General features: G+C 34.6%; 1 protein-coding gene across 1 annotated transcript in view; it reads left to right on the top strand.

The window, feature by feature from the left end:
• Snx1 (sorting nexin 1) overlaps window positions 1-19,650 on the top strand; it is a 171,643-nt gene extending 151,993 nt beyond the window's left edge. Inside the window, exon 10 of the mRNA XM_090393610.1 lies at window positions 19,155-19,650. Within this exon, the coding sequence (XP_090249736.1) occupies window positions 19,155-19,205 (51 nt within the window). The 3' untranslated portion in view covers window positions 19,206-19,650. The remainder of the gene's footprint in view (window positions 1-19,154) is intronic.
• The last annotated feature ends 7,562 nt before the right edge of the window (window positions 19,651-27,212 follow it).

Genomic DNA, 27,212 nt, shown 5'->3' with positions numbered 1-27,212 from the left:
TTCACTATAGCTGGTGTCGATTCTAAAAATAGTCTTTCAGACCTATGACAACTTCTATGTAATAAACATGGTTTCTGCCATCTGATCTTATGTAAAGGAGTATCTAGGGCATGGTCTGCCAATCCAGATTTGCTGTACAGATGATCTTGGATGCTTTTTTCAAGCCAGATGTTATCAGATGTGGCAAGGAACTTGGAACTACAGCACAAGGAACTCCGGTATGTTCAAGAGGATGCAGTTGATCTTTAGGAGAACATATGAAAGTAGCATGGAGATCATATTTTCAGAGAGCTTTGGCTTTTTTTTTTTATGTACCCTTAACATGTTGGATGGGAATGGTTTTGTTATGATCCTGTATGTTGAAAGGATAGGGATGCATGCAATATTTTATACGGGCTGTAGCCATTAGTTAAAAAGGTGTTGCAAAAGTCCCTGAGCTCAATTTTAAGGGCTGCAATATTTGAATTGCCATGCAGCCTATCTTTCCTCCAGGCTGTCTATAGTTGAGTTCCCCTCATGATAATTGCTCAGCCTGCCCTCATTGTTAATCTGCTGATGCATTGTATCCACATTTCGGTTGATCCCATGATCTATTCTGTTTCTTGTTAGTTGAAATTCTTCAGCTCCCCCCCCTCCCATACTGTCTTATCTCTTCTATCCTCCCTAAAAATACAATACCTTTTATATTCTATCCATTTCATACGTTCTATTACTTGTCAAGAATAATTTTTCTGATCAACTGGGAGAAAAAAGAACCTCCTTTGAAATCTTCAGTTTCAAATCATGAATCATCTTTCAGAGTCAAACCATCTTGATTACATAGAAGTTGTCTTAGGTCTGAAAGATTATTTTTAGAATTGACACCAGCTATGGTGCATTCTCCCAACTTGAATAAGTTTCAACTCTGACCAAAAGAAATATAATCTCAAATTGAATGGTGACATGGAAAAAAATAATTCTTACAGGTTCAAATTTTTAAGGATGAAATGATAATTCTTGGAATTTCATCTTTATAGTTCTGCAAAAGACATTGTCTTATCAGAATTGAGGAAAAGAAGTGAACAGAAACTTGTTTGGAAAAGTATGCAGATTAATAGTCATCTTTAAAAATTTAATTTTTGCCTTTGATATTATAAAATATTATCCTGATAGGTACTCCCAAAGGACATCTAGGTATAATTGTACTATATAAATAAGTTTATATTATTACCATCTTGCCGTCAACAAATTGTTTTCGATCTCAAATCTTATTCATCATGATTCCATTATTCATTTCTGAGATGAACTTCAGGTGACTATAAACTATTGTAGAAATTATCTGTGAGATATTGTTGAAAGATTTTTCACTTGGTTATATTATAAATTAAAGATGCCAAGAAATCATCTTTTCTTGGTTCTGTCCTTTATCCAAATGTAGTTTGCATGTGTAGTAACTTCATGACTGGGTTTTTTATATATAGAGCCTAATGACTTCACATCAATTGCTTAGTATCCCATAGTGCAAGGTACACATCCTTATGGACATGTATAATGGTATACATTATGGGAAGGGCCACTACTTTTATTGAGGTCTCATTAGTGGGAGCCTGACCCAGAAGAGATACCAAGGTGGTATGCAGAAGTTATTATACATGTCTGTAAAGAATGTGCTGCCTTGCATTGTGGGATACTAAGGCGATTGATGTGAAGTCATTAGTCTGTATATACAAGTAGCCCAGTTGTGAAGTTATTATATGCTACCATTCCAGCTTAGATTTCTTCCCCTCCCCATCTATTTCCATAAAATGAAATTAAGTTTGCTGTTAGTAAAAAATGTAACGTTTTTGTAGATTTCTATACAGAATTTGTTACATCAGTTATTCAGATTCAGTTGAAAGTTCCATACTTTTACTGGATTTTTTTTTTTTTTTTTTAGCATATGGTGATACAATGGCTGTGAACCCCTTTCACAGGGAGACATGGCACCATCTCCCCCCCCCCTCCCCAATTTTTATTCAGGCTTGAGACCAGCATGTAGCTGATGAATCAGGCCTATGGCTGGGTCTTAAGCCTGAATAAACTTTTCTGGGTGAAAACACCCTACCTCCATATTAGACTGGCTAACTCACCTTTCACTGAAAGAAACCTGATGAAGGTTCCCCATGTTATGGACAGGAATTGAACCTAGGTCCTTCCAGCCAAAGGGCTTTGTCTATATTGACTGAGCTACAGATGCTCTGTAGCTCAGTCGAGGTTACTGGATTAATTTAGGAGTATAACATCTTCATGAAGTGAAGAGCTGAGTCATATCAGGGTCATGATCCATAATCTTACCTGAAGACACTCGGTGGGAAATTTTTCTGTAATTTTCACGTTGTTTTATTTCAATTTTTATAGATAGGTACTATTGAGATTTCTACTCCTGTCATCTGGAATTTGTACTTCTGACCAAGCCTTTTGAATTATGCAGTACAGCTATTGTAAAACTTTTATAACTTCATATTCAAGCATTTCTAGTTGAAATTCATTTACTTTAGCTGCTTTTCCTCATTTCATTTCTGATAGTTTTTTCCCTATTTCAAATATAGATTTGCACTTCTGATTGCATCCGTATTATATATTTTATACAACTTTTTTGTGCCTGTTAATCTTATTTAGTAATCTTTCAATGTAATTATTCCAGACATCCTTTTGATTACATTGAAAAACTGCTAAATGAGATTAGCAGATACAACAGATGATAAAAAAAGGATTGTCACCTTTACATATAGTATTCTTTTTATAATTCTCTTTCCTCCATAAAAAGCTTGAAGCTTCAGAATATTTTCCACTTTCCTGATATTTATCTTCCCTATTCTTATTGAGGTATTCCCATGACTTCTGTTAAGCTACTTTTGCACGTACCTTCCTTACATTTTGCCTCATATTCTTTCTCATTCATTTTTTAAATGCCTCTAACTTTTCGAGTTCACCTTGAAGCTATAATTTTTCTACTTTTAACACTTCGCTATAAACCTCCCTACCTGAATAAATCATTGTTTTATAAGTTACCAATGTTTGATTCCTTGTTTTGACACATTCATTCCCCCCCCACCCCAGTATATTTCAGTCTACAATTCTCTTTGAAAGTTACTCACCTTTAATACCTTTCTTTAAAGCTTTTGTACATATTTCAATGTGATATTAATTTTAAAATTTAAATGGTGGTTATTTCCTCTTTCACATCATTTGTATACTCTTTTATCCAGAACAGGTGTGAAGATGTCACTATCAAGAATAACATAGGAAGACTTCTTGTTTGTTCTCTTCATATGAATTTATGAACATCTTATGTTGGAACATGATCTTTTATGATGAGTAGTCCATTTTCTGAAAAGAAATTAGTAGATACTTACCTTATTAGCTTGTGATCTTTTCTCCAAATTTTCCCTTAAACATTTCTGTGACATTATTTTTTTTTTTTCTTACCATGCCGTTTAGACTTACAACAAGAACTGATATTTTCTTTGTTAGCTGCTCTCTCTAATTATTCATCTTTTTGTCCAATTTTCTCATTTTAAAAAATGCTTACATCACTCAAGATATTGCTTGCCATGCAAGAAGTTTTTTATATTTTTCGACACTAACATATGTTAGTGTCGAAAGTGTAATTGCCCGATCATTTTGATATAAAACACATCGTCTTAGTTACTATTTAGTAGTACTTCACCTATTTTAATCTTTTCCATGTGGGTGATAGGTGATACCATTAAAAAAATGGTTTGACATATATATATATATATATATAGGAAATTAGAATTTATTCATGACTCATATATTTTGCTCACTGTAACACAAGCATCATTCAGGGAGAGAACAAAAGAATTCGCTAACATTCAAAATATTAACATAAGAATGAGGGGAGTACATGAATCGTACTTTCACATCTCAGTCGCAACATTCAAAATATTTCTTTTTATTACACAGCTATCATGGTTCCAAGGAACCAGGTCACATGTAGCTGAGTAACTTAAACAATATTTTGAATGTTGGAAACAATTCTTTTGCTCTTTTACTGAATGATGCTCATGTTATGGTGAGCAAAATACATCCTCTGTCCAAAAAGAAACCGAACTTTTCAAAAATAGAAGAAACTAGTGGCACCACCTGTTGTATCTTTTTGTTGTCAAAAGCAGCAACATTCATTAGTGTCATGTCAACTGCTTATGACATTTATTTCATTAGAAGCTGAGTTATAGTGCCAAGAGTGACAGTGTGTTTTTGACGAACAGTCGGTCGTCACGATATTTATACCGCATGTGACGAATTCTCGCTATCAATTGCTTCAAAACTTCAAGATAAACTCACCATTGACCATTTGGCCAGGCGGAAGGAATTCTTTGTGGATAATACCCTTGGAATCGTAGAAACAAATCAGCATTGCCTTTACTTTTGACTTCTCCAAGCAATTTTTTCTCAGAAACCCCTCTTCTGGTGGTCTCCACTCAGCACTCTGGTGCTTTGTTTCGGGCTCATACTCAAAACATCACGTTTTTTCACCAGTAATCATTTCAAGGAAGTTTGAGCCCTTATAAGCAGTTTTAATTAGGTCCTTGCAGTGTTCAATTCGATACATTTTTTTTTTTTTGGTCTTTGGTCAACTTGTGGGGAACAAATCGCGAATTCGGTATAAGAAGTCCCAAACTCTCGGTCAAAATGTTGTGCACAGTTGATTTTGGAATCCCCAATTCATCTTCAATCAATCTCACAGATGATTTTGGGTTTTCTTTGATGAAATTACGCGCTTTTTGAATGTTAACTTTGCTCAGTCCAGTTTTTGGACGGCCCTGCTTTTCGTCGTCCTCAAGTATCTCACTTGGAAATCACTTAAACCACTCATAAACTTGAGTACAGGATAAGCATTCATCACCATATGCTTTTTGAAGCATTTGATACGTTTTGGTAAAACCTTTACCAAGTTTAACACAAGTCAATCACATCTCTTTGTTTGAAACTCATTTTTCGACTGTTCATCAAAACGCACTGTCACTCTTGGCACTATAATTCGGCTTCTAATGAAACAAATGTCATAAACAGTTGACACAGCACTAATGAAGGTTGCCACTTTCAACAACAAAAAGTTACAAAGGGTGGTGCCACTAGTTTCTTCTATTTTCTAAAGTTCGTTTTTTTTTTTGACAGGGGGTGTATGTATGATTTAGAAAGTTTTTGCACTTGGTTGTAAAAATTAAACGTGCAAAAAAATTATATTCTTGTTTTATCCTTTATCCAAGCATAAGCAAACAGTTTGCACATGAAGTATCTTCACGACTTCACATCATTTGCCTTAGTATTCCACAGTACAATGCACACATCCATTCATGTGTGTATAATGTTATGCATTATGGGAAGGGGTCACTACCCAGACTGGTTTTGATCCTAATTGAAAGTATTGTTAAAGTGCAGTTGGTGGGGGAGGGGAAGTACCTCTCTCCATGAGATCTCCAAGATCACTCTAAATCTCACTCCTGACCTGAATCATTACAGGACAGAAAACTCCATTTTGGCTCCACTCACTCACAGGCAAAAACCTGTCGATCAGCAGGAACCAGACCCAGAAGAGATACCAATGGATAATAATGCAGATCATATTTCCTACATACCAGTAGCAAAAAGGTTTATTACCATTTTATTAAAATTTGCAGCATTAGAAGCAGTAAAAGGCTCCCCCCATCACTTGGTTGTAAATTAAATTAAACATGGCAAGAAATTATATTCTTGTTTTTTTATCTTTTATCCGAGTGTAAGTAAACAAAGCTTGCACATAAGGTCATCAGCCTTCATGTGCAAACACGATATACAATTAGCCTAGTCGTGAAGATACTTCACCCACAAACTTCGTTTGCTTACACTTGGATAAAGAATATAACAAGAATATAATTTCTTTGCATGTTTAATTTAAAATATATAGGAGTTGTAAATAAATTTTCATATCCTTTACATTTGGTAAACTGTTTTTTAAGTCATTGTTTACCACACATTTTAGGAATAGCTAGCAACTTCATAATTATTTAATAGTTCTGTTAGTTCCACTTTTTCTCTTATTGCATCTCATGTTGATGTGCTGTCTTCATTTCTGCCGAGGTTGAATTTGTTCCAGTTTCCAACTTTCTAGCATTCAATAAACAGCAGGCCTTTAACTTCTCTAACTCACCAGTTAGTTGAACATTTCATCCTGTTGTACCATCATTTAAGCCAACAGTAGAATAAACTAAGTTCATATTGCCATCCCATCATTTTTCACTATCCAGTTTGATACCTAATGACTGAGTGTACCACATGAACATTTGGATTGGATATTAGGTCAGGAGTCTGACTTGTTCTTTTTATTCCTTACAAGCTATATGGATGTCATAATCCCATAATCCTGATATAACCTTTATAATTCTTCTTTGAACCCTTTCCACACCTTCTTCATCCCCTTGGAATCTGGAACACCAAATCTGCTCACAATAATCCAGGTATGGTCTTATCAAAGCCTTATAAAGAGGCAAAATGACTTCCTTATCCTTACATGTCAAGGTTCGCTTCAACATCGCAATTATCCTCTGAGTTGTATTTGCAACTTTTGCTATGTGACCTTTGAACTTTAAATTCCTATCCACCAACATACCAAGATCCCTTGCCTCTTCAGTTTCTTGTAGCATAACCCTGCTAATATAATGTGCCATTGGAACTCTAATCATGCAAAAGTGCATAACTTTATACTTACTAACATTAAACTGACAGCCATTTACGTTTGCCTAAATTTCCAGTCTATTCAAATCATTTTGTAATTGATGAATATCAGTTGTTGTTGTTGTTGTCTTGTCCTTTGAAGAGTCTTAGATGTTTCCGTGCGCTCTTTGTACTGCTTTGGCTATGTCTGTGATTTTGTTTGTATAGAGCTGTTGTTCAGGATTAGGATCTATTTCTTGCAAGGCTGCTGTAATTGCTGGACAGGTAAAGATGTGAGTGGGTGTCAGTTCCGTATTGGGGCAGTTGTTGCAGTTTCTATATGTTCTCGTATCATCTGTATTGATCTTCATTCCTCTATAATGTCCTGTTCGTAGTCTTGCTATCGTAGTGGAGGTCCTTCTGTCAGCATTGATCTCGGGAATTTGATGTTGTATCACTGATTTCAATGGAATTAGTTTAGCTTTTGCTAGTGCATTGGCATCAGCAAGAGTTATCATATGAGTTTCTTGGTTGAGTTCTCTGGCCTCTTTTGCTAATTTATCAGCTGCTTCGTTATGATCAATGCCTACATGAGCAGGAATCCATTGTAGAATGCAACTTTTACCTAAACACTTTAGATGATTTAAGAGTTTATGGATGTCTTGTGTGAGCTTGGTATTGCCATTTTTGATTGCCTCCATAGCTGATCTTGAGTCACTGTAAATTATAATTCCTTCAGATTGTTGAGATGATGATAGATTTAAGTAGGCTTCTAGTGCTTTAATTATTGCGTAGAGTTCGCTGGTAAAATTGGAAGCGATTCTCCCAGATCCAACTTTTATTGAAAGTTTTTCACCTTTCGGGAGTAGAAGGAGAACACCAGCGCCTCCATTAATCATATTGGTGTCTGATGATCCATCGGTATAACAAATAACCTGTTTGGAGGATGAAAGAAGGTTGATGGTATTTAGGCCTTTTTCTTTAAGCATTTCTTTTGGTTCTTTTTTTGTACAGAGTTTGGTAAGGTTTAGATTTATGAAGGTATTTGAAGGTAAAGGACTGGAAAATAGAGGTTCTTTGTTTATGTGGACATTTAGCTGATCAAGACCTATTTCTTTCCTGATAGTGTCATCATATTGTAAAGTCGATGATCTGTGAAGTCTGCAAATTTGGTTCCAATGTTCATAGGTTTTTAGGGAGACATGATCACTTTGGTAGCTTCTGATATTATTTATGAATTTTATGGTGGCAAATTTTCGTCTGTCCTCCAGCAGGTCAAGCCCACATTCCTGTTGGGCTCTGATGTTGTTAGTGGATGAGACTGCACCAATGATAATCTTGGATGCTTTTGCTTGTATTTTGTCTAGGTTTTTCTTTACCGATGAAGCCGAAGGTGACCAGATAGGTGCTGCATATTCCATTATTGGCCTTATTAGTGTAGTGTAAGTGGTTTTGAGGATTTTTGGCTTTGCACCCCAATTTGTTCCACAAAGCCTTTTCAGTATATTTAATTTTTTTAGAGCTCTGTTGGAAGTGTTAGAGATGTGTTGTGCAAAACGTAATTCCTGATCAAGCGTAATACCAAGGTATTTTGGATTTGTGACTTTTTCAATTAGCTTGTTATTGATCATGACTTTGGGATTGTAGGAATGTCTATTTTTCCTGTCTGTACTAAATGTACTTAGTTTTGTTTTGTCTGGGTTGATTTTAAGTTTGAGTTCGTTTGACCATTTTTCTAATCCTCTCATGGATTTGTTTAGAATTTCCTCTGATTCTTTGATTTTAGCACTAGTGTGCCAGATGGCTATATCATCTGCATAGCAAGTTACTTTTGTGTCTTCTGTAAGGTAGGGATGAATATTATTGACATATAGAAGGAATAGTAAGGGACTGAGTACTGAGCCCTGGGGAACACCAGCCCAGGTTCTCCGCTCTTTTGATATTGCTGTATTGATTCTGACTTTGATCTTTCTTCCTCTGATGAAATCAGCAATCCAGATTAAAGCGTTTCCTCTAATTCCAATATCATGTATTGTTTGTATTAATTTTTTGATCCAAACACGATCAAAAGCAGCAGTCATATCAAGGAATATGGCAGTTGTCTTTTTTGTTGGTTTTTCCTGAAATGAGTCTATTATTGTTTGGCAGAAATGGAATAATTGATCTGTTGTCGAATGACGAGTTCTATAAGCAGTTTGGTAGTAGTTGATTTTCTTATTTTTTGTCAGCCAGTGCATAAGCCTGGAGTGTATGATTCTTTCAGTAATTTTACAAAGTATGCTAGTTAATGCGATAGGTCTGTAACTTTGACATTCTGCAGCATTTTTGTCAGGTTTCAGGATGGGTACAATAACTGATTTTTTCCATTCTTTTGGAAGTTTGCCCGTTCGCCAAGAGGTATTGAGAATGTCCAGAAGTTGTTCTTTGGCATTTTTGCCAAGGTGTTTGACCATATGACCAAAGATAAGATCATTACCAGGGGATTTATTAGGTGCAGTTTTCTCGATTGATGAATTTAGTTCACTTAGTGTAAATTCTTCGGAGAAGATGTCATTAGTTTGGTATGTTCTTGCTTGTTTTAGCATTTGACTTGTGAGTTTATTGAGGGGCTTGTCCTCTCTGTTATACTGAAGTTTGGAGTTGTTTGAATAGGTTTTTGCCAGTGTGTTTGCAATTTCTTGATCTGTAATAGCTTGTTTGCCAGCATTTATGATGAAGTTTGTTTTCTGTTGGTTCTCTTTTTTGATATTGTCTAGGATTCTAATAATATTCCAGTGTTGGCTGTCTTTTCTTGGATCCAGGTTACTGCAAAGTTCCGCCCATTTCTGATGAATATCAGTAGCATCCCTGATTGCCCTGCCTATCTTCGCATCATCGGCAAACAGTTGCACATCTGATGTCAATGTATAGATTGAACAATAATGGCCCAAGGACTGAACCCTGAGGTACACTATTGGTCACCTTAAATCTGGCAGATTCGCACCCACTGTATACTACTTTTTGATATCTGTCAACCATCCCCTGATGTCAAGAGTTTATAAGGCCATATATTTCAGTCTGAAAATTACAGACCATCTTCAGTGGCAAAAAATAGTTGATACAAGGTAGAATACAAAATATGGATTTATTTGAAATAGAATGAGCCTCATGATGTTATATTTCTGGTAACATTATGCTCTAACTGAGGAAAAGGTTAATCATAACCAGTGCACATTTTAAAAAATTTTGTTAAAGTCATATCCTACAGATCACGTAATAGATACAGCATCTTGTTAGTTTCTTTAGACCTTATGACTTCATAACATTCATTCTTGGTTTTAATAGTAATAAAAAAAAATAATGATATTATTCTAATCAGACTTTCTTATATTTTTGATAAAGATAGGCAGTCATTCTGATTCATGTTCAGGCAATGAAGCAAGGCTTCAACACTCTCCTTAAACATTCAAATTTGTATCAACAGTGATGTAGTAGGTGTGTTTCAGATCAAAGAATGTTTTGGTATGTGTCTACTCCATGTTGAGCCAATCCAGATTTATCTAATTTCCTCAATATATATGATTGATGTTTTTGTATTCTCTTTTCTATTGAACATCCAGTTTGTCCAAAGTAGTATAGACGGCAGTCACAAGGAACTTGGTATACACCAGGAAGAGACATCGGAGAGCATTTATTTTTTGAACAGGAGAAAAAAAGTTGAGAGTTTATCAATAGGTATAAAAGTAGCTACTAATTCATATTTCTTAAATTCTGGAAGTCTGTTCTGAAACGCCTGCAGTGTATGGGATTGGAACTAGACTCGCTGTTTTCTTGTTGTTTAGGTTCAGTTTTTAGGAATCAGATATTTTGTAGTCCTTTCTAAGAAGCCATTTAATTTAATATATTGTTTGATATTTGAGAATTCTTCTTGTAAGCAACAAGGAGTCAAACAATTAGTCTTAGCTTGTCAAATTAAAGACTTTAAGGATGGTGTGCCGATTGTTGAAGAACGTAGCATTCACTGGAAGTTGACTTTCGATAAACCAATGTGGTTAAATCACTTGATAGTGAGTGGATTGAAAGAACATCTAGAAAAGATATATATTTTTTTTCAATTTCCATAGTGAATTTGATACGGGGATGTAAAGTATTTATAGTATCTAAAATCATTGATAAAGTTTCTTTATTGTGAGGCCACACAGCAGAAATGTCAACATACCGAACCCAAAATGAAGTTTGAGTTGAGGGTGTATGGATGAAAAAAGGATGTCTTCTAGATGCTGAGCAGGGTAGAGTGGACTTACTATGGCAGTTCCTTCCACTTGGCTGTAGAATTTGTTTTGACAAACAAAGTAACCAGAATGCATCACAAATTCGAATAGTTTTACTATATCTTGTGGGAATGTTTCATAAAGTAGCTGCACTCTCCTTGAGAGGTGCATTTGTATATAAGGATTGTATATCGACGCTCACAATAAGTTGTGAGCGTCGATTGTCAGTGGGTTGTATGGGAACATTTTTCAATTTGTCTATGAAATCTGAAGAGTTTTTTTATAAATGAGCGTACTTGCCAATATGTTATTTCAGTAGGTTTGCTAAAAATTTGACTGTGCAATATGTGGGCAAATCATTAGTCTACAATTGGAATGAGTAGAGTGTCTTTTTTTTGCATGGATCTTTGGTAAATTATAAGAACCTAGGTGTTCTTGCAAAATAAGGGTTTAGCTTTTCTGTGGTGTCTGTATCTAAACTTATAACTTCATCTAGAAGGGAATTTAGTTTCTTAAGTTGCCTGTTGGTGGGGTTGTGATCCAGTTCCTAGTAAGTTGAATGATCTTGTAGTAAAGGAAATTTTTCTTTAATTTGCAGAATCCATGACTACTGTAGCTTTTCCCCTTGTCTGCTTTGGTGATAATAAGGTGACTGTTGCGTCTTAGGGAATGTAAAGCTTTCTTTTTGACTGGTGAGATGTTAGATGGTGAAAGCTTGGATTTAAGTAGGATGGATGAAACTTTTAAGCAGAGTTTATTAACATCTTCACTGGAAAGGTTAAACAAGTTTTGTTCAATGCTAAAAAAAGGACATCTAAATGGAATATCTTTTTTGGAACTATGGTGAAATCATGTCCTTTTGAGAGAATAAGTGTTTCACTTTCAGTTAATGGGCATTTTATCTCTCAAACTTAGACCCACAACTTTCCTACATAGTTCTTAATGTAGATAGACGCAGCCTACAACATTCATTTAATGAACAAAATCGACATCTAAATCATAAATTTGATGGCTTGTTGCTAAGCAAATCACTCCTCACTCAGTGTCAGATAATTGGTGTAATCACCATCTCAGGCTGCCCATTAAAAATGAAAGTGAAACATTTATTCTCTCAGAGAGAATAATCTGCAAAGAATAAATGCAAAAGCACATATCCTTACAGACATATAATGCTATGCATTATGGGAAGGGTCACTACATTACAACTTCTCTCGTATATAGAGGCTAATGACTTCACATCACTTACGTTGGCATTATGGGATACCAAGGTAAGTGATGTGAAGTCATTAGCCTCTATATATGAGTTGCCCAGTAGTGAAGTTACTTCATGCACAAACGTTGTTTGCTTACACTTGGATAAAGGGTTAAACCAAGAATATAATTTCTTGGCATCTTTAATTTATAGTTATAACCAAGTGGGAAAAACTTTCAAGTTATATGTATATTTAGTAATTATCTCTCTCTCTGTCTCTTGGGACTTGATATATTTTTTATTGAATCACAATTAGTAAATTTCAATATTTTACATAACTCTTAAATTCTAATTAAATGCACAACATTTATCACTTTAATGTTTATCTTCCTTTATTTTATTTCTGTTCACTCATTCATTCAGTGTCTCTTTGCATTTCAAATCTTCAGAATATAATGAAAGTTGAAGATATCACTTGACTTATATTTGCATATATCTTCTAATAAACAAGTTTCCTTAACACATTTTTCCTTCATTTTGCTGAAGGCAGCATGCAGAATAATCAGTCAGACAATAAAATACATTTTAACTGGAAACTACAAATACACTTCCAATAAAAAGAACTTTACTGTGAATTCCACCTTGCTACATGGAGTATATATATATATATATCACTCTTTATTATGCACATAGCATTCTCAGTAATCTTCCAAGGAGGCTTCATACATTTGTACTGTCCTTCAATAGTAACTTTAGTTTCTCACTTGAGAATGGATAAAGATGTATATAACTTTTCTGAGATGATGGAACTTAGTAGTTTTTTCCTCCTTTTTAGCTCTCCTCACTTGCTTACTAGTGCTCTTGTTACCCAACAACTGTTCTACAAAAAAATTTCTAATGCGCATGTCCATTACCGAGATTCAAAGCAAAACTGGTGACAATATGGCTGCCATTATTATAACAACACTTGTATGTGACAGTAGTACATGGCATAAAAACACTATTATAAATAAACATTATTTCTATGTAAATCCCTGAGGATTATAACATGGTTAGCAAATTGACTGTTTGCATATGTTGACGTCTCCTTTTGTTATGCTACTCTTAATCACATGGCAGGTGCAATAAAATACTAAGCATACATTTGCATTAGTAAATGTAAACAGTATAAAAAAACTTTCATTAATAATTTGATTATTTAAATAAATTTTCACTCCATATATAATACTGTAAAAGTGTGTGTGTGTATGTATATATATATATATATATATATATATATATATAAAATAAATAAATAAAATGATTAATATTTTTACAATATTATATGTAAGTGTGTAGTTACAAAAATAAAAACTATTCTAAGGAACATCAAAAATCACATTTATTAAATGTGATTTTTGATATTCTTTTAATTTTATGAAGCTTTTTTAATTACTAGTTTCCAATCTATTTCTTTTAAATATTGCCATTAATTTGTACATTTTGAACAATCCGTATTCATACTCTCATATCTTAATGACAAAATTAAACTTTTAGTTATATAACTAAACTTTGTTTCAAAGAATCAACTAGATTTTCAGGAAAAGGGGAAAAAAAATCAACTTTTAGTAAGTTTTATTTTCTCTAATTATGCAATAGCAATAATCATTAAGCCTGAAAAAAGATTCTGAAAACATTCTTTTCAGGATATCCTTGGTATCCTGAAAAGAAAACCTGAAAATCTAGTTGATTCTTTGAAACAAAGTTTAGTTATATAACTAAAAGTTTAATTTTGTCATTAAGATATGAGAGTATGAATACGGATTGTTGAAAATATACAAATTAATGGCAATATTTAAAAGAAATAGATTGGAAACTAGTAATTAAAAAAGCCATTTATGGTATGATTGTGATGTCTAGGCAAACTCCAAAATGATGAACGGCTTCAAAGTTTGGTATACTCCATACTGCAGTGGTCATAATTAGTTTCATTAGCATAAGTGATTTGGCAGCTAAATCTTCTTTTGCAGTTATATTAGTTAGCTGTGACCAAGTTCACATTGGTGAACTTATTAGTAATCCTAGGTATATCCTTAACCAAAAGGCATCAGACAAAAAGAAACTGTCTAGGAGTGAGTTGAAATAGGCAAGAGTCAAGGGCTCTTGCTCCTCTCAGGAAAGTCAAAAACTTTTGGTACCAGGTATTGTAAGGTAGTTTTATTACCTTGTGTAATACCACCACTTTGCTTATTAGAAACTTCAAGTGCATTGCTTTTCCATGTTTCTTTAAGCACATGTGAGTGACCTTTTCAGAATTCAAGCATCATGAAGAGAGCCAACACCCCCCCCCCCTTTCCTGAAGCATTTAATTTATTCTTCATACTAACCAGTATATCAGAGCCAAGCGAACCAAATGGGGTCTTGCTTCAGAAGACTTCTAGATCAGCAGCAAATCTTGCTGCCATTGTTCTGCTAGCTGTATTGTGGAAGGAATCTATACATAGATATGCAGGAGACATCCTAAGGCTCCCATATATTGCTAAATGAGGTAAGCTGTGACCTAGACCATGATAGAAAATATTCAAGAGATGTGCGATCAGCATTATATATCAATGCTGATTATAAACCTCAATCATAAATAAATCAAAAATACTTGAAGCTGTATCTGTAGAAGACAGCTGGAGTAGATGGTATTTGTCCAGAAATGCTCATGTTGAGATATGAAAGTTTTGTGCTGGCTACATTACATAATTCAGAAGGCTTGGTCTATAAAGTTGAATTCTAGATAATTGGAGTGGATCGCTCATGGTACCATTTATAAAAATGGAAATAAAACAATGTGCGAATTAAAGGTATTTCCTTTCTGAGTATCCAGATAAAATTTATGCAAACATGCTTGAGAAAAAAAGGCTTAGAAAAAATTGTGGAAGAGAAACTTGAGAATTACAACATGAGGTCAGATAGGATGAAATTTTTACTTTAAGACAGATGAGGCCATAAGAATGAATTTTGTAGATAAGCATTTTCAAAATGCTATAGTTATTAGCATTATACAAAGCAAATGCATAATTTAAGTAGCAATCAGCAGTCAGAACTGAATAATGTATATGAAGATTGTCAGATGTTAAATCATTTGTAAGACAAAGTTCCACTCTAACTTTACAGTTATTCATCTATTTGATTTATATTGTGAAGTAAAGTGGCATTAAACTTTGAGAATTGGAAATATGAAGGTCAGGCCTGCAATTTACTGGAAGCAAATGTTATACTACTTAATCCAGTAGTATAACACTTGTTATGCTACTAATTACATGTTCAGGAGTTATGCTACATAACAAATTTGGTTTGGTTTCATAGTAATCAGTAAAAATACACTGGAAGTAGCCAGGTACTTGGAACACATAAGCTGTATTTTTGTAAGAGAATGTACAGAAAAAGTTACATTTAGCTATATTTAGGCACATTTTTTAGTGTAGGTGGCAAATTAAATATGGAAATAGATAATAGAATGAACTAAATTGGTATGATGGGGAACCAGTTAAATAAATTAATATAGAATAAAATAAATTAGTGAAAACACCAAACTAGCAATATATACGACATTGTTTAAATCAATTTTAACTTAAATCTGAGAAAAAGAGTTGAATTGAATGAAGAACAAACTATAGTTATGGAGTTCTGGAAAGAATTATAGGAATGAAATAATGGCATAAGTTGCAGACTCACATTTGAAGATGTTAGTAGTTTTGTTAGCATTCAGTAATGTGAATAGAGCTAATCAAACATAAGCCCACTTAAACAGAGAGAGAAGCAAGGTTAGCAAAGTAGGTATTTGATGCCTGGATTGCAGGTAGGAGACCCACCCAGAGGAAGACCAAGAGCTGGGTAGATTGATGTAATTAATAGTGCTTTAGAAGATTGAAATGGAAAATCTGATAATATCGGAAGCTTGAAAAATAACAGATTAATTCAGAAGAAAATTGTTGACAGTAAACTAAGTAATAATGTAAGCTTGATTTTGTAGTACTATTATAGTATCTTATATGTTCCTTTAGAGTACATATAAAGGGATTTGACAAGCCGTCATCTCTGTAAGTATGACAAATGACTGGTTGTAGATTGAAAAAAGTTAACTTTGCTAATAATCAATCAGCAGGTTTATTTGTTAGGGATAAAACTTGTCTGTGTTGCACAATTGAATTTCCATAATTATTTGAATATGTATATCACAGTAAATAACTTGAAATATCTATAAATATATTGATTAGTATACTTAAGTCTTATAAAACAACTTCAGTATAAATAAAGGAATAATAATAGAAAGTGAAATGTGTAATAAGTGGAAATTTTTTTTTTTTTTTTTTGGACTTAGGCAGTCACAAAAATTGCTAAGGTAAACATTACTGGAAATCATTAAAAAAAAAAAAAAAAGCTATCTTACAGTTAAGGAGTGCCAAACTTTCAGAATTTGCCAACCTGATTGGCTGGGTAGTTAGCATATCTGATCTCCAATGTGCAGGCTAACTACCCAGCTAAGCAGGTTGGCTAATTCTGAAAGTATGGGAATACTTAAATGTAAGATAGCTTTTTTTTAATGATTTTTTTTAAGTCATCCAATCCTTATCAATCAATCAATATGAGACCACTGCTCTGCTTATTTTGAGGCCTGAAATGACAAAGTTAAAGTTGTCTAAAGCAGGATTTCTAGATGCTCAAAAAATGAAATAAAAATACAAAACATTTATAAAATTCATTAAAAATTAAGAAAAAAAATCCTTAGCTCACCCATGGTACAAATGCACTATAGGTTTACAAAACATTTTGTGGGTGGAATCTCCATAAAAAATGTCGTTCCAATTTTTTTTTTGGTTGATGTAGTTGATCTTCAGAAAGTAATTGTAACTCAGTTTTGATGAAGCCCTTTATCTTCATCAAAACTGAGTTATGGCAAAAAGAAAGACCTGGGTTTGAATCCTGTCTAAAACATGAACTTTCTATTGGGATAACCTTAGTAACACACCTTCCTAATGGCAACATTTCCGTCACTGTATATAGAAAACCTACTCAAACAGGCAGATACATTCACAAACTCTCCCACCACTACCTCTCTCAACAATATGGCATTATTAAACTTCTAACCCAATAGAGCCCACAATCTTTGTTCCAGTGGAACTTCCCTTTCAACTGAACTCAACCACATACACAACACCTTCCTTTCCAATGGCTACAGCGATTACAGAATTAAAAAAAGTAATCGGTTCCTCCCCCATTCCCCTGGCCATCTCTTCAGAAGGATTTCAGAAATGCCATCACCATACTCTACATCTGTGACACATCAGAAAAAATATCCAGGTCCTTAAAGTACAACCTCCATACAGTATTTAAGCCTCACCTTAAACTTGCTATCCTTATCTACTCTACCAAAGTAGAGCAGATAAGGGTAGGGGCAGTGCTAGGAGTTTATAAAGTATCCTGTTCCTGCAAATTGGCTTGCTTTGGACAGACAGACAGAGAGAGATCAGCAATCATCCATTTAGAAGAACACAAATCATACAATCACAACTATGGTCAATCTGGCCTTGCTGATCATGTTTTGGATACAACCTACAGGATCTCCTGGAAAAATACCACCATACTCCACCATAGCAAATTCAAAAAAGAAAGACTGTTTTTAGAATTTGTGGTGGCACTCAGAAATTAATCGAATTTAAATAAATACGGTTGCATAAAACTTCCCAAAATTTAGGAAACAAATATCAGAGATCCTACTTTACATCCTAGGCCACTTAGAAATGCTCATAGAAAGCACACCACCTAGATAGGACTTTAGAGTCACCCACGTATTCACTTAGTATTGTGTTGTATTTGAGTGTGTTATATGTTGCAATAGTTTTTTGTAATCCCTGAAGATGTTTCAGTCACTGACATGAAATATTGGAAGCATTAAAATCAATTTTAATCCTTTCCTAGTGCTGTAAATATTCCATTAAACCTCTAACATGATGCCCTTACAGCACTTAAGCTTCAACACATGGGTTTTGACTTTTATTGAGGTCATATCAATGGTTGCCAGACCCATAAGTGATAGGAAGGTTGAATGCAGAAGTCATATTTCCATATACAAGTAGCCGAAAGATGTCACAACTTATTACCAAAATACTTTGTTTTAGAGATAGATGTTGAAAGTTTTGTTTTCACTTGGTTATATTATAAATTAAAGATGCCAAGAAATTATATTCTCAGTTTCATCCTTTATCTAAGTGTAAGCAAACAAAGTTTGCACATGAAATAACTTCACGACTGGGCTACTTGTATATAGAGGCAAATGACCTCACATCAATTGCCTTAGTATCCCATAATGCAGTGTGACACCTTTTGACTATTTGTATATAGAAATATGACTTATGCATTACTTCAACCTTGGTATCACTTTTGGATCTGGCTCCCACTGATGAAACCCTCAAATGTCGAAACTGGTCTGGGTAGTGGCCCTCTCCATAATGCATAGCATTATACATGTCTATAATGATGTGCATTGCATTATGGGATCCTAAGGCAATTGATGTGAAGTCATTAGCCTCTATAAGTGGCCAAGTCGTGAAGTGACTTCATGTACAAACTTTGTTTGCTTGCACTTGGATAAAGGATGATGCCAAGAATATAATTTCTTGGCATCTCTAATTTATAATATAACCAAGTGAAAAAATTTTTCAAAAGGAATAGTTTGTAGTGAAATTTTTCCGATAGATGGTTTGTTGCAATGAGCAAGTTTACCATTAGTATTTGTTATAATGAAAACTGATTGTTTACCATATGAACAAGTCCCCCCCACTTTAGCTGATTAGGTGATGATCACATAATTCATTAACTTAATTGATTCATAATTTCCTACAATCTTCAGTGATATATTTGTTACTTACACTTTTTTCTCTTTTTTTTCCCCTTCCTTCACTGTATGGTGGAAAGAAATGTTAAATTTTAATTGTTTTAAATGAACAAATTTGTTTCCATAAAAGTTTAAAATTAATTTTAAGCTGTTTTTTTTTAATCTCCTATAGCTTATTCAATATTGGGAATCTTTTTTACCAGAAGCAAAGGCTGTTGCTTGAATTCCATCCATTTGTCAGTGGAAAACCGACAACTTTTCTCAGAAGTCACTTGCAGGTCTCACTGGCCCTATTATAAATCATGTCCTATTTTTAAGCATTCCTGTGTAATACTAATGTATATTTCTGAAGAATGTATTATGTACAGATAGACAACAGTAATATCTATAAATAAATGCTCAAAATGTAATATAATTTTTGACATGGAACCTCTGAATTTAAAGAGTGGTATTAAATCAGTGGACGTTTCACGTACGAGCTTTGTTTTCAACACTGTCAAAATTCAGTCTGTGATGTTAAGATAAAGTATGAAAGTACTATATTAGTATACATTATACTTTAAAGATGTTTCTTATTTCTACAAGAATTCTTGTTATAAAATTGCTTGAGATAAGCATTTCAGATGTATTTGTATTAAACAAATAAAATCCTTGTTTTTCTCTTGAAATTTGTTTGAAATTGTTCACACAAAACATTAATAATATTCATCAGTCTTTTTTATGATAACCCCACACATGAAAGAAAAATTACAAGACCTATAACACAATAGTGCCATGTGTGGGAAAGTGATTAAGGACAAAAAAAAAAAAAAAAGCATTAATGTTAAAAGGATGAGAATTGTAATAAAGTTGAATATTAGACTATCTGAACACTAAAGTCATCTGGTCCCATTGGCTTCTCTCCTGTTATATTCCATAGCTAACACCCGTCCTCTATCATCTCTTCAATCTATACTCAGCTGGCACCTATCCCATTTCATGTAAACTGACATCGAACCCATTCCAAAAAAAATAGGTAAGCGAAAGCCTACCATCCATTTAGCAACCAACTGGCCATCACCTGAATCCTCTCCAAAATAATGTAGAAAGTTACCAGCAGCCAACTTCACTACATAGAAGTTCACCAGGTAATCAGCGACTACCACTATTGATTCTGCCAATCCAGATCTATGGCTGATGTCTTAGCCTGCATCACTTGCCACTGACACGTGCCATGGAAAGGTTCGGAGAAACATTTCCAAGTCTTTCAATCATATTTGACATCAAGGTCTGCTTTGCAAATTGGCTTTCTTCTGTCTTCCTGCCATTCTCTGTAACTGGATAGTCAGCTTCTGCTCTGTTTGTTCACTGTGTGTGATGGTGGATGACATCCTTTCTTTGAGCCTTGTCACCACAGCAGGAGTACCTCAGGAGTCTGTTCTCTCTCACCTACCCTCTTATACATAAATAATCTACTCTCGATCACGACAAATCTCACAGCTTTACCAACGATAGCACACTTCCTACTTTTTCCTACTCCTTTGACAAACAATATAGTTCCCAGACATCCCTTACATTAAGATATCTACAACCAGTGCCTTTAAACACTAATTTCCATACCATCCTTCATTGGGGCAAGGATAACCTAAAGCCAGACCTGCATTTTCTCTAGCAAAAAGGATGTCAGCTCACCTTCCTTCATCCCCATAAATACATCAAAAGACAAGATGAACTATCTCTCCTTGGACTAACATTTATACTGTCAACCTATCTTAGCACATCACATCAATAGCTTCCTCAGATTCTAAAAAATTAGACATTCTTTTTTGTTCAAGAAGCTATATTTACATCCACCCAGCTATTAACCACATACAAATTCCAAATCTGCCCATTTTTAGAATACTGTTCACACATTTGTGGTGTGGTGCACCTGAAACCTCCTTAAAAATTCTTGATGCTTTCCAGAGGAGAGCAATTTGGCTTATAGATGATCCTTCCCTCACAGGCTCACTTCAACCTTTTCCCCAGAGATGCAGTGTTTCAGCTCTATGCCTCTTCTACAGGTACTTCCATAGTCATTTGTCCACTTGTTGTTAGGCTTTTTGAAACAAGAGCAGCAGCTGCCCAACATTCCTTTACAGTACAACTGCGAACTCCTTGAACCTGCTTCTACTCTTCATTTATTCCATCTACCTCTGTCCTCTGGAATAGCCCTCCCCATGATGTGTTTCCCAACAGTTTCATCCTACAGCTCTGTAAAGAATGCCAATAGGTTTCTTCTTTCTCAATCTTTATCTGCACCTCACACATGGCACTGATGTGCTATAAGTTCTTGTACTTCTTGATGGAAGTTTTTTCACTTGGCTATGCTACCAATTATATATTTGGTTTAATTCTTTATCCAAGTGTAAGCAAACAAAGTTTGCACCTGAAGTATTTTCAGGACTAGGGCAATGCGTGGTAAAGGTGGTATAAGTTTTCATCACTTGCCTTAGTATCTCTCCCATAATGAAAAGCATGGCTCCTGCAGACATGTATAATGTTATGCATTAAGGGAACGGCCACTACCAGTGGTGAGCTAGGGAAATTTTAACAAAGGGCTTGCGCATCGTCGAGTAAAAAAAAAAAAAAAAACGCCGTATTTCACACAAAAACTTTAATTAATACAGCTTGTGTACAAATTTCAATCAAAAATGAGAGGACAATCAACCTCTAAAGGTTATCATTTTTAAACAAATATTTCATGATCTACACATGAAATATTTGCAATCAACTGTGCTAATTTATCTTACAAAAAAACATTTTTCAACTCAAATATAACAAATATAAATCTTTTATAATCTTTTACAAACATTTGATTGGCTACTGGTTTTATTTTACCATACGATTGGCTACGAGAAGTAAAGATATAGCGCATGCGCTTATTTTATTTTCATACTTGGGCGTATTCGTTATAGAGGAGTTAAAACAATAATTCCAAATTATCTATACACTGCCGAATAGACTAGTTTTTGAGGTTACCGTATGAGTTTGCCGCTTAATATGTTTAAAAAAAAAAATTTGTTTTTGAAAAAATAAAGTAAACAAGAAGAACAAGCGGCTCGCAAATTTGAGAAACATTTAACAGAGGGCTCGGCGATCCCCTTATGGCTCACCACTGGCCACTACCCAGACTGGTTTCGACCTTTATTGAGGTCTCATCAGTGGGAGCTAGACCCATAGATGATGATACTAAGGTGGAAGTAATGGAGAAGTCATATTTACCTATACCAGTTGCCAAAAGGTATCATACCTTATTATTAAAATTCTCTGGATTAGAGAAGTTTTTGGAAGTCTTTTCACTTGGCTGTGCTACCAATTATATATTTGATTTAATCCTTTATCCAAGTGTAAGCAAAGTTTGCACCTGAAGTATTTTTTGGACGGGCAACTTGTGGTAAAGGTGGTATAAGCAGAACCGGCGCTAGGATCTTTGCCGCCCGCATGTAATTTCTATCTAAGCACCCCTGTAACGATCCGGGCGTGTGTGGTTCTTTTACGATAATAAAAATTTAAATTATTTGAAATTTCTTAAATAAATTTTGACAGAACAGCCACACGGTTCGCTAAATGTAACGAAGGGGGGGGGGTGTTGATTAGGCAGGATAATCGTTAAAAATCCGAATATTCAAAAAATTCTCAAAAGTTAAAGCAAATTTTTGATAAAGCCACTTCACTTTAATCGTTGAATATAATGATACAGGGCTTATAGCCTTCTCACCGCCCAGAATCGCTAACAAAATTAAAATGAATTTTAATTAAAGTTAAAATTTATTTGAACTAAAGTTTAAAAAATTCTTGCATTTTACAAATTACTAAATTCTTAGTAACTTGTAAAAAATGTTTAATAATTTTTAAAAGTGGAACTATCTTTTAGGAAAATAAAAGAAACTCAAGATAGATGAGAAAATAAGAAAAGAATTCAGAAATAATTAGAACATTTAATATACGTATTCAAAAAATAACATCTTTACAGAATACTAGAAAATAAATTAAATTACATAAATATACTTGAAATTTTTTTATTAAAATTTTAGGGTTTTTGATTTCATACTCACAAAATTAGAAATAATGGTCTTAACGTCTAATTCCGCATCTATATCATTTTCAATAGCTATTAACGCCAAACTAACAAGCCTTTTTTGTGACATACTTGTTCTTAAGTAGGTTTTAATCAATTTCAACTTGGAAAAAGAACGTTCACCGTGCGCTACACTAACAGGTAAGGTTAATGGTATTCTTAAAGCAATTGAAAAGTTAGGGGGAAATAAATTATTGGACACAATAAAATTAAGAATATCAAAAAGGTTTGGAATATTTAAATTATCCTTCAGAAAAATATCCCGGTAAGCAAATAACTCGTCATATAGTTCTATTGCCTTTACGTCTTTATTGTCGCCGTCTTTCAAGAGAATCTCTAAATTGTCACAATTTTTTTATAAATCTTCGTTATTAATTTGCAGTGATCTATACAAGAAATTGAAATTATCATAATATGTTTTTAGTCTGCGCGGTTAGCCTAGTGGCTTTGCGCTTCGCAACCATATGCCTGGGGAAGGAGTGTCCTAGGTTCGATTCCCGTCGGAGACGTGAGGAGCTGAAGGATCTTCCTCAGCCATAGCCAAGTTAGCCGATCTTGGGCGCGGGCAGTAGGGTTTTTTCCGCCAGTTTATCTGGTGTTTTTCATCCTGCAAGCAGGCAAACCGGTCCCTTGAACACACAGGGATACAGCCAAGAATACCTTGAGGCATAGGAGTGACCATTCTATCCTCGTATTTCGGTTACGAAATCCAAGCATGCTTGGAAGGTTGTGGGCCTTAAAGGCCTGTTAAAGCCATTGGGATAGATTGGGATAATATGTTTTTAGTTGTTCAAGACGTTCTATTAACGAACACATTGCAACGTCTAAAAGTGTATAAAACACATTAACTCTAAATTTATCTTCTGGCGATTGTAGTGTCGTCATGAAGCTCGTAGTCAAATTTAAAAGTCTTCTTTCGTCGTCGAACTTCCGTACCAGTTTTAAATTCTTGTTCTCCATCCACCTCTTCACTCAGTTCTTTTGCCGTTTTTAGAACTTCTTTAAAATTTGTATCTGATCGATATTCTTGTAAGAATGTTTTTAAGTTTTCGATAGATTCTAAAACGATTGTAAAAAAAAAATCAGCTAACGCCTATGTTGTTCCCGTATAGGGAGTAGGCGGGGCCGTTTACCCTATCTAACTTTTGGAGACTGTGTGGGCAGTTTAATCTCCACTGGTAGCCGATCAGAGAGATAACTGGCCCAAGGCTATCACTGATTCATCGGTACGCAGTGAAGAAGGCGGCAAGCTAGTGCTGCCATCTCGTGGTCTCTAACCACAACACAATATTTTTAATGTCTGAAAATAGTGTGGGTTCTACGGTCGATTTTCTTGAGTTTACGGGACGAAAAACCCGAGTTTCCGGAGAAAAAACCCGCTAGCCCGTGCCAGAGATCGACTAACTCGGAAACCGGCAGAAAAAAAGCTTAGAAAAAGTTCCTCTAGTCGGCGACTAGATTTGAACCACCAAATCCTTTCTTCGTGCGGTCCAACGCTGTAGAGTGCAAATACCACTTCTACTGAGCTACACAGGCTCCAAAGCGAGTGTAATATTCATATTTTTGTCTTGAAGCATTTTACTCACAGGGTTTGTTCTGTTAAGTAAATCATGCCAAGTTATAAGAGATGAAATTTATTTGATCTCTTATAACTTGGAACTTATAAAATAAAGGACTACAGTCCTTTATTTTAGCACATAATGTTTGTGCTTCATGCTGGGTTTCTTTATTAAAATGTTCATTATTTAAAATTTTAAAAAGTGCATCGTAAATTTCTCCTAACTGATTGCGTATCGGATTGCATTAATTTTACTTTCCCATCGCGTTTCTGATGGCTGTTTCAATGTTAAATTTTTTATGAACTTTAAAAGGATTGCCCAACGTTTGTAAGATAATGAAAAGAAATTGTATATTTCTTGAATAATTGCAAAGAAACTAATTGTATCTGCATTCAATTTGGCTGCATCGTTAATGATTAAATTTAGAGTATGAACATCACATGGCACGTAAAAAGCTCGAGGATTTTTGTTCAAAAGCAAATTTTGAAGCCCATATTTTTTTCCCTTTCATATTTGCCCCGTTGTCATACCCTTGCCCTCGCATGTCTTCAATGGGAATGTTCCATTATTCCAGTTGTTCCATTATTGTGCACATAAACCACGTCCCGTGGAATCTGATATATCTGCAAAACCTAAAAAGCTTTCCCTGATCTTGACAATTCCATTGTCACAGGAAACAAAGCGAATAATAATGGTTATTTGTTCTGTTTTACTTGCATCAGGTGTGCAGTCTAAAATTATGGAATAATATTTAAATTTTCGAATTGATACCAAAATTGTATCCCTGATTGCGTTACTTAAAGTTTCCAATATTTCATTTTGACTGTCTTTACTCAAATAGTGTACTCTTGTTTCGTTGTAGGGCCCTTTCAACATAATTTTCCATAACGGGATCAAACTTCGCAAACAGTTCGACTAATTTTAAAAAATTGCCGTTATTCCTTTCATATAATTTATCAGATGATCCTCGAAGAGCTAAATTTTGGCTATCAAGGAATTTTATAATTTCAATCAAGCATTCTAAAACACTCGTCCAATGTTTCTTTTCCATTTCATACATGCTTTGAGTCTGGCATTCAATAGTAGTTTTGTTATTTAAATTTTTATCGAGTTCCTTCCATTTTAAGAAATTTTTCATGTGAGTTAAACAAGTCTCATGCCTATGCAAAATTGTACTTACATTTCTCCAATCATTATAACCTTCTACAAGACTACTTGATCCAGTAGGTGCGAAAGGTTTGCAACAAAAGCAAAAAAAAAAAAAAAAAAAACAGAATTTAAGTTTCTGAATAAATGAGGCATGTTCTTGGTACGAGTTCCCCATTTTCCATTTTTCTATTATAATACGTGTCGCCAAATTTACGACCATATATATCTCTGGGATATATTATATATTTCTTTTGAACAGGCTCCATTTCAATTAAAAGAACTCGTAATTTTTCATCAATATTTCCCCATTCACCTGGATTTTTTAAATTTACAGAGACTAACAATGTGTTAGTTATCTTCTCCTAACTGTTTTTCACTTAAATCATGCGTCTTGTTATCTGGTTCAATAGTTGAAATAGTACTTTCATGAAAACTGGATGATGTGCACGGTTCTTCAACTCTGATACTGATGTATCGAGCTGGTCACAATCTGCATCAGAATATTTTAATATTTTAAGAAATTTATTAAGAGCCCCAGTTTGTTTCTCAATATCTGCTTCTTTCGCAGCATGACGCTTACGATTTTGTGTGCCAGATAACGTTTTTTTAATTTTTGATTCCATTTCTATTTTATACCCACAAGAAATTATTACAGAATACGACACAGACACGAAATAATAGTCCGCACTGCGCTACTGTCAGTAGCCTACTGAGATGAGTACCATATGACTGGTTAACTAGCAACAAATGTTTTGTACGAAAATTCGTTTCTGCGCATAAAAACCGTTCACCGTTTCACTTTAGATAGACTGCAGTAGACACAACATCTGCAGGCAAGCATTTCGCCTGCTCTCGCTGCAAAATTGTAAACAGCCGGCTGATCAAAGAGGCGGCAATATACAATTTTTTTAAAATTTTTATTCGGTGTATCCGGCCTTATTTATTTTAATATTGATCGTTCTAAGAATTTTTTTGTTTTTATGATAAAAATTTTGTTTCTTAAAAATGAACTTATGAACCGTGCCCTGGCGGCGGCGCTCCCCTTCGTAGCGGCGCCCGCATGCTTGCTTCCGCCGGCCCTGGGTATAAGTTCTCATCACTTGCCTTAGTATCTCCCATAATGCAAAGCATGGTCTGGGTAGAAACCGGTCTGGATAGTGGCCCTTCTCTTAATGCATGACATTATACATGTCCGCAGGAGACATGCTTTGCATTATGGAAGATACTAAGGCAAGTGATGAGAACTTATACCACCTTTACCACGAGTTGCCCCAGTCCTGAAAATACTTCAGGTGCAAACTTTGTTTGCTTACACTTGGATAAAGGATTAAATCTTGTACTTCTTTTTTGTAGGATAAATATATATAATCATCATCATCATCATTTTCAGCCATTGTCGATTCACTGCTGGATGAAGGCCTTT

This window comes from Typopeltis vanoorti, chromosome 6 (genome assembly GCF_054136105.1).
Source record: "Typopeltis vanoorti isolate ZY-2024b chromosome 6, IOZ_Tvanoo_1.0, whole genome shotgun sequence".
NCBI lineage: Eukaryota > Metazoa > Arthropoda > Arachnida > Uropygi > Thelyphonidae > Typopeltis > Typopeltis vanoorti.
The sequence above is the reverse complement of the archived record's forward strand: the minus strand, read 5'-3'. Positions and strand labels throughout refer to the sequence as shown.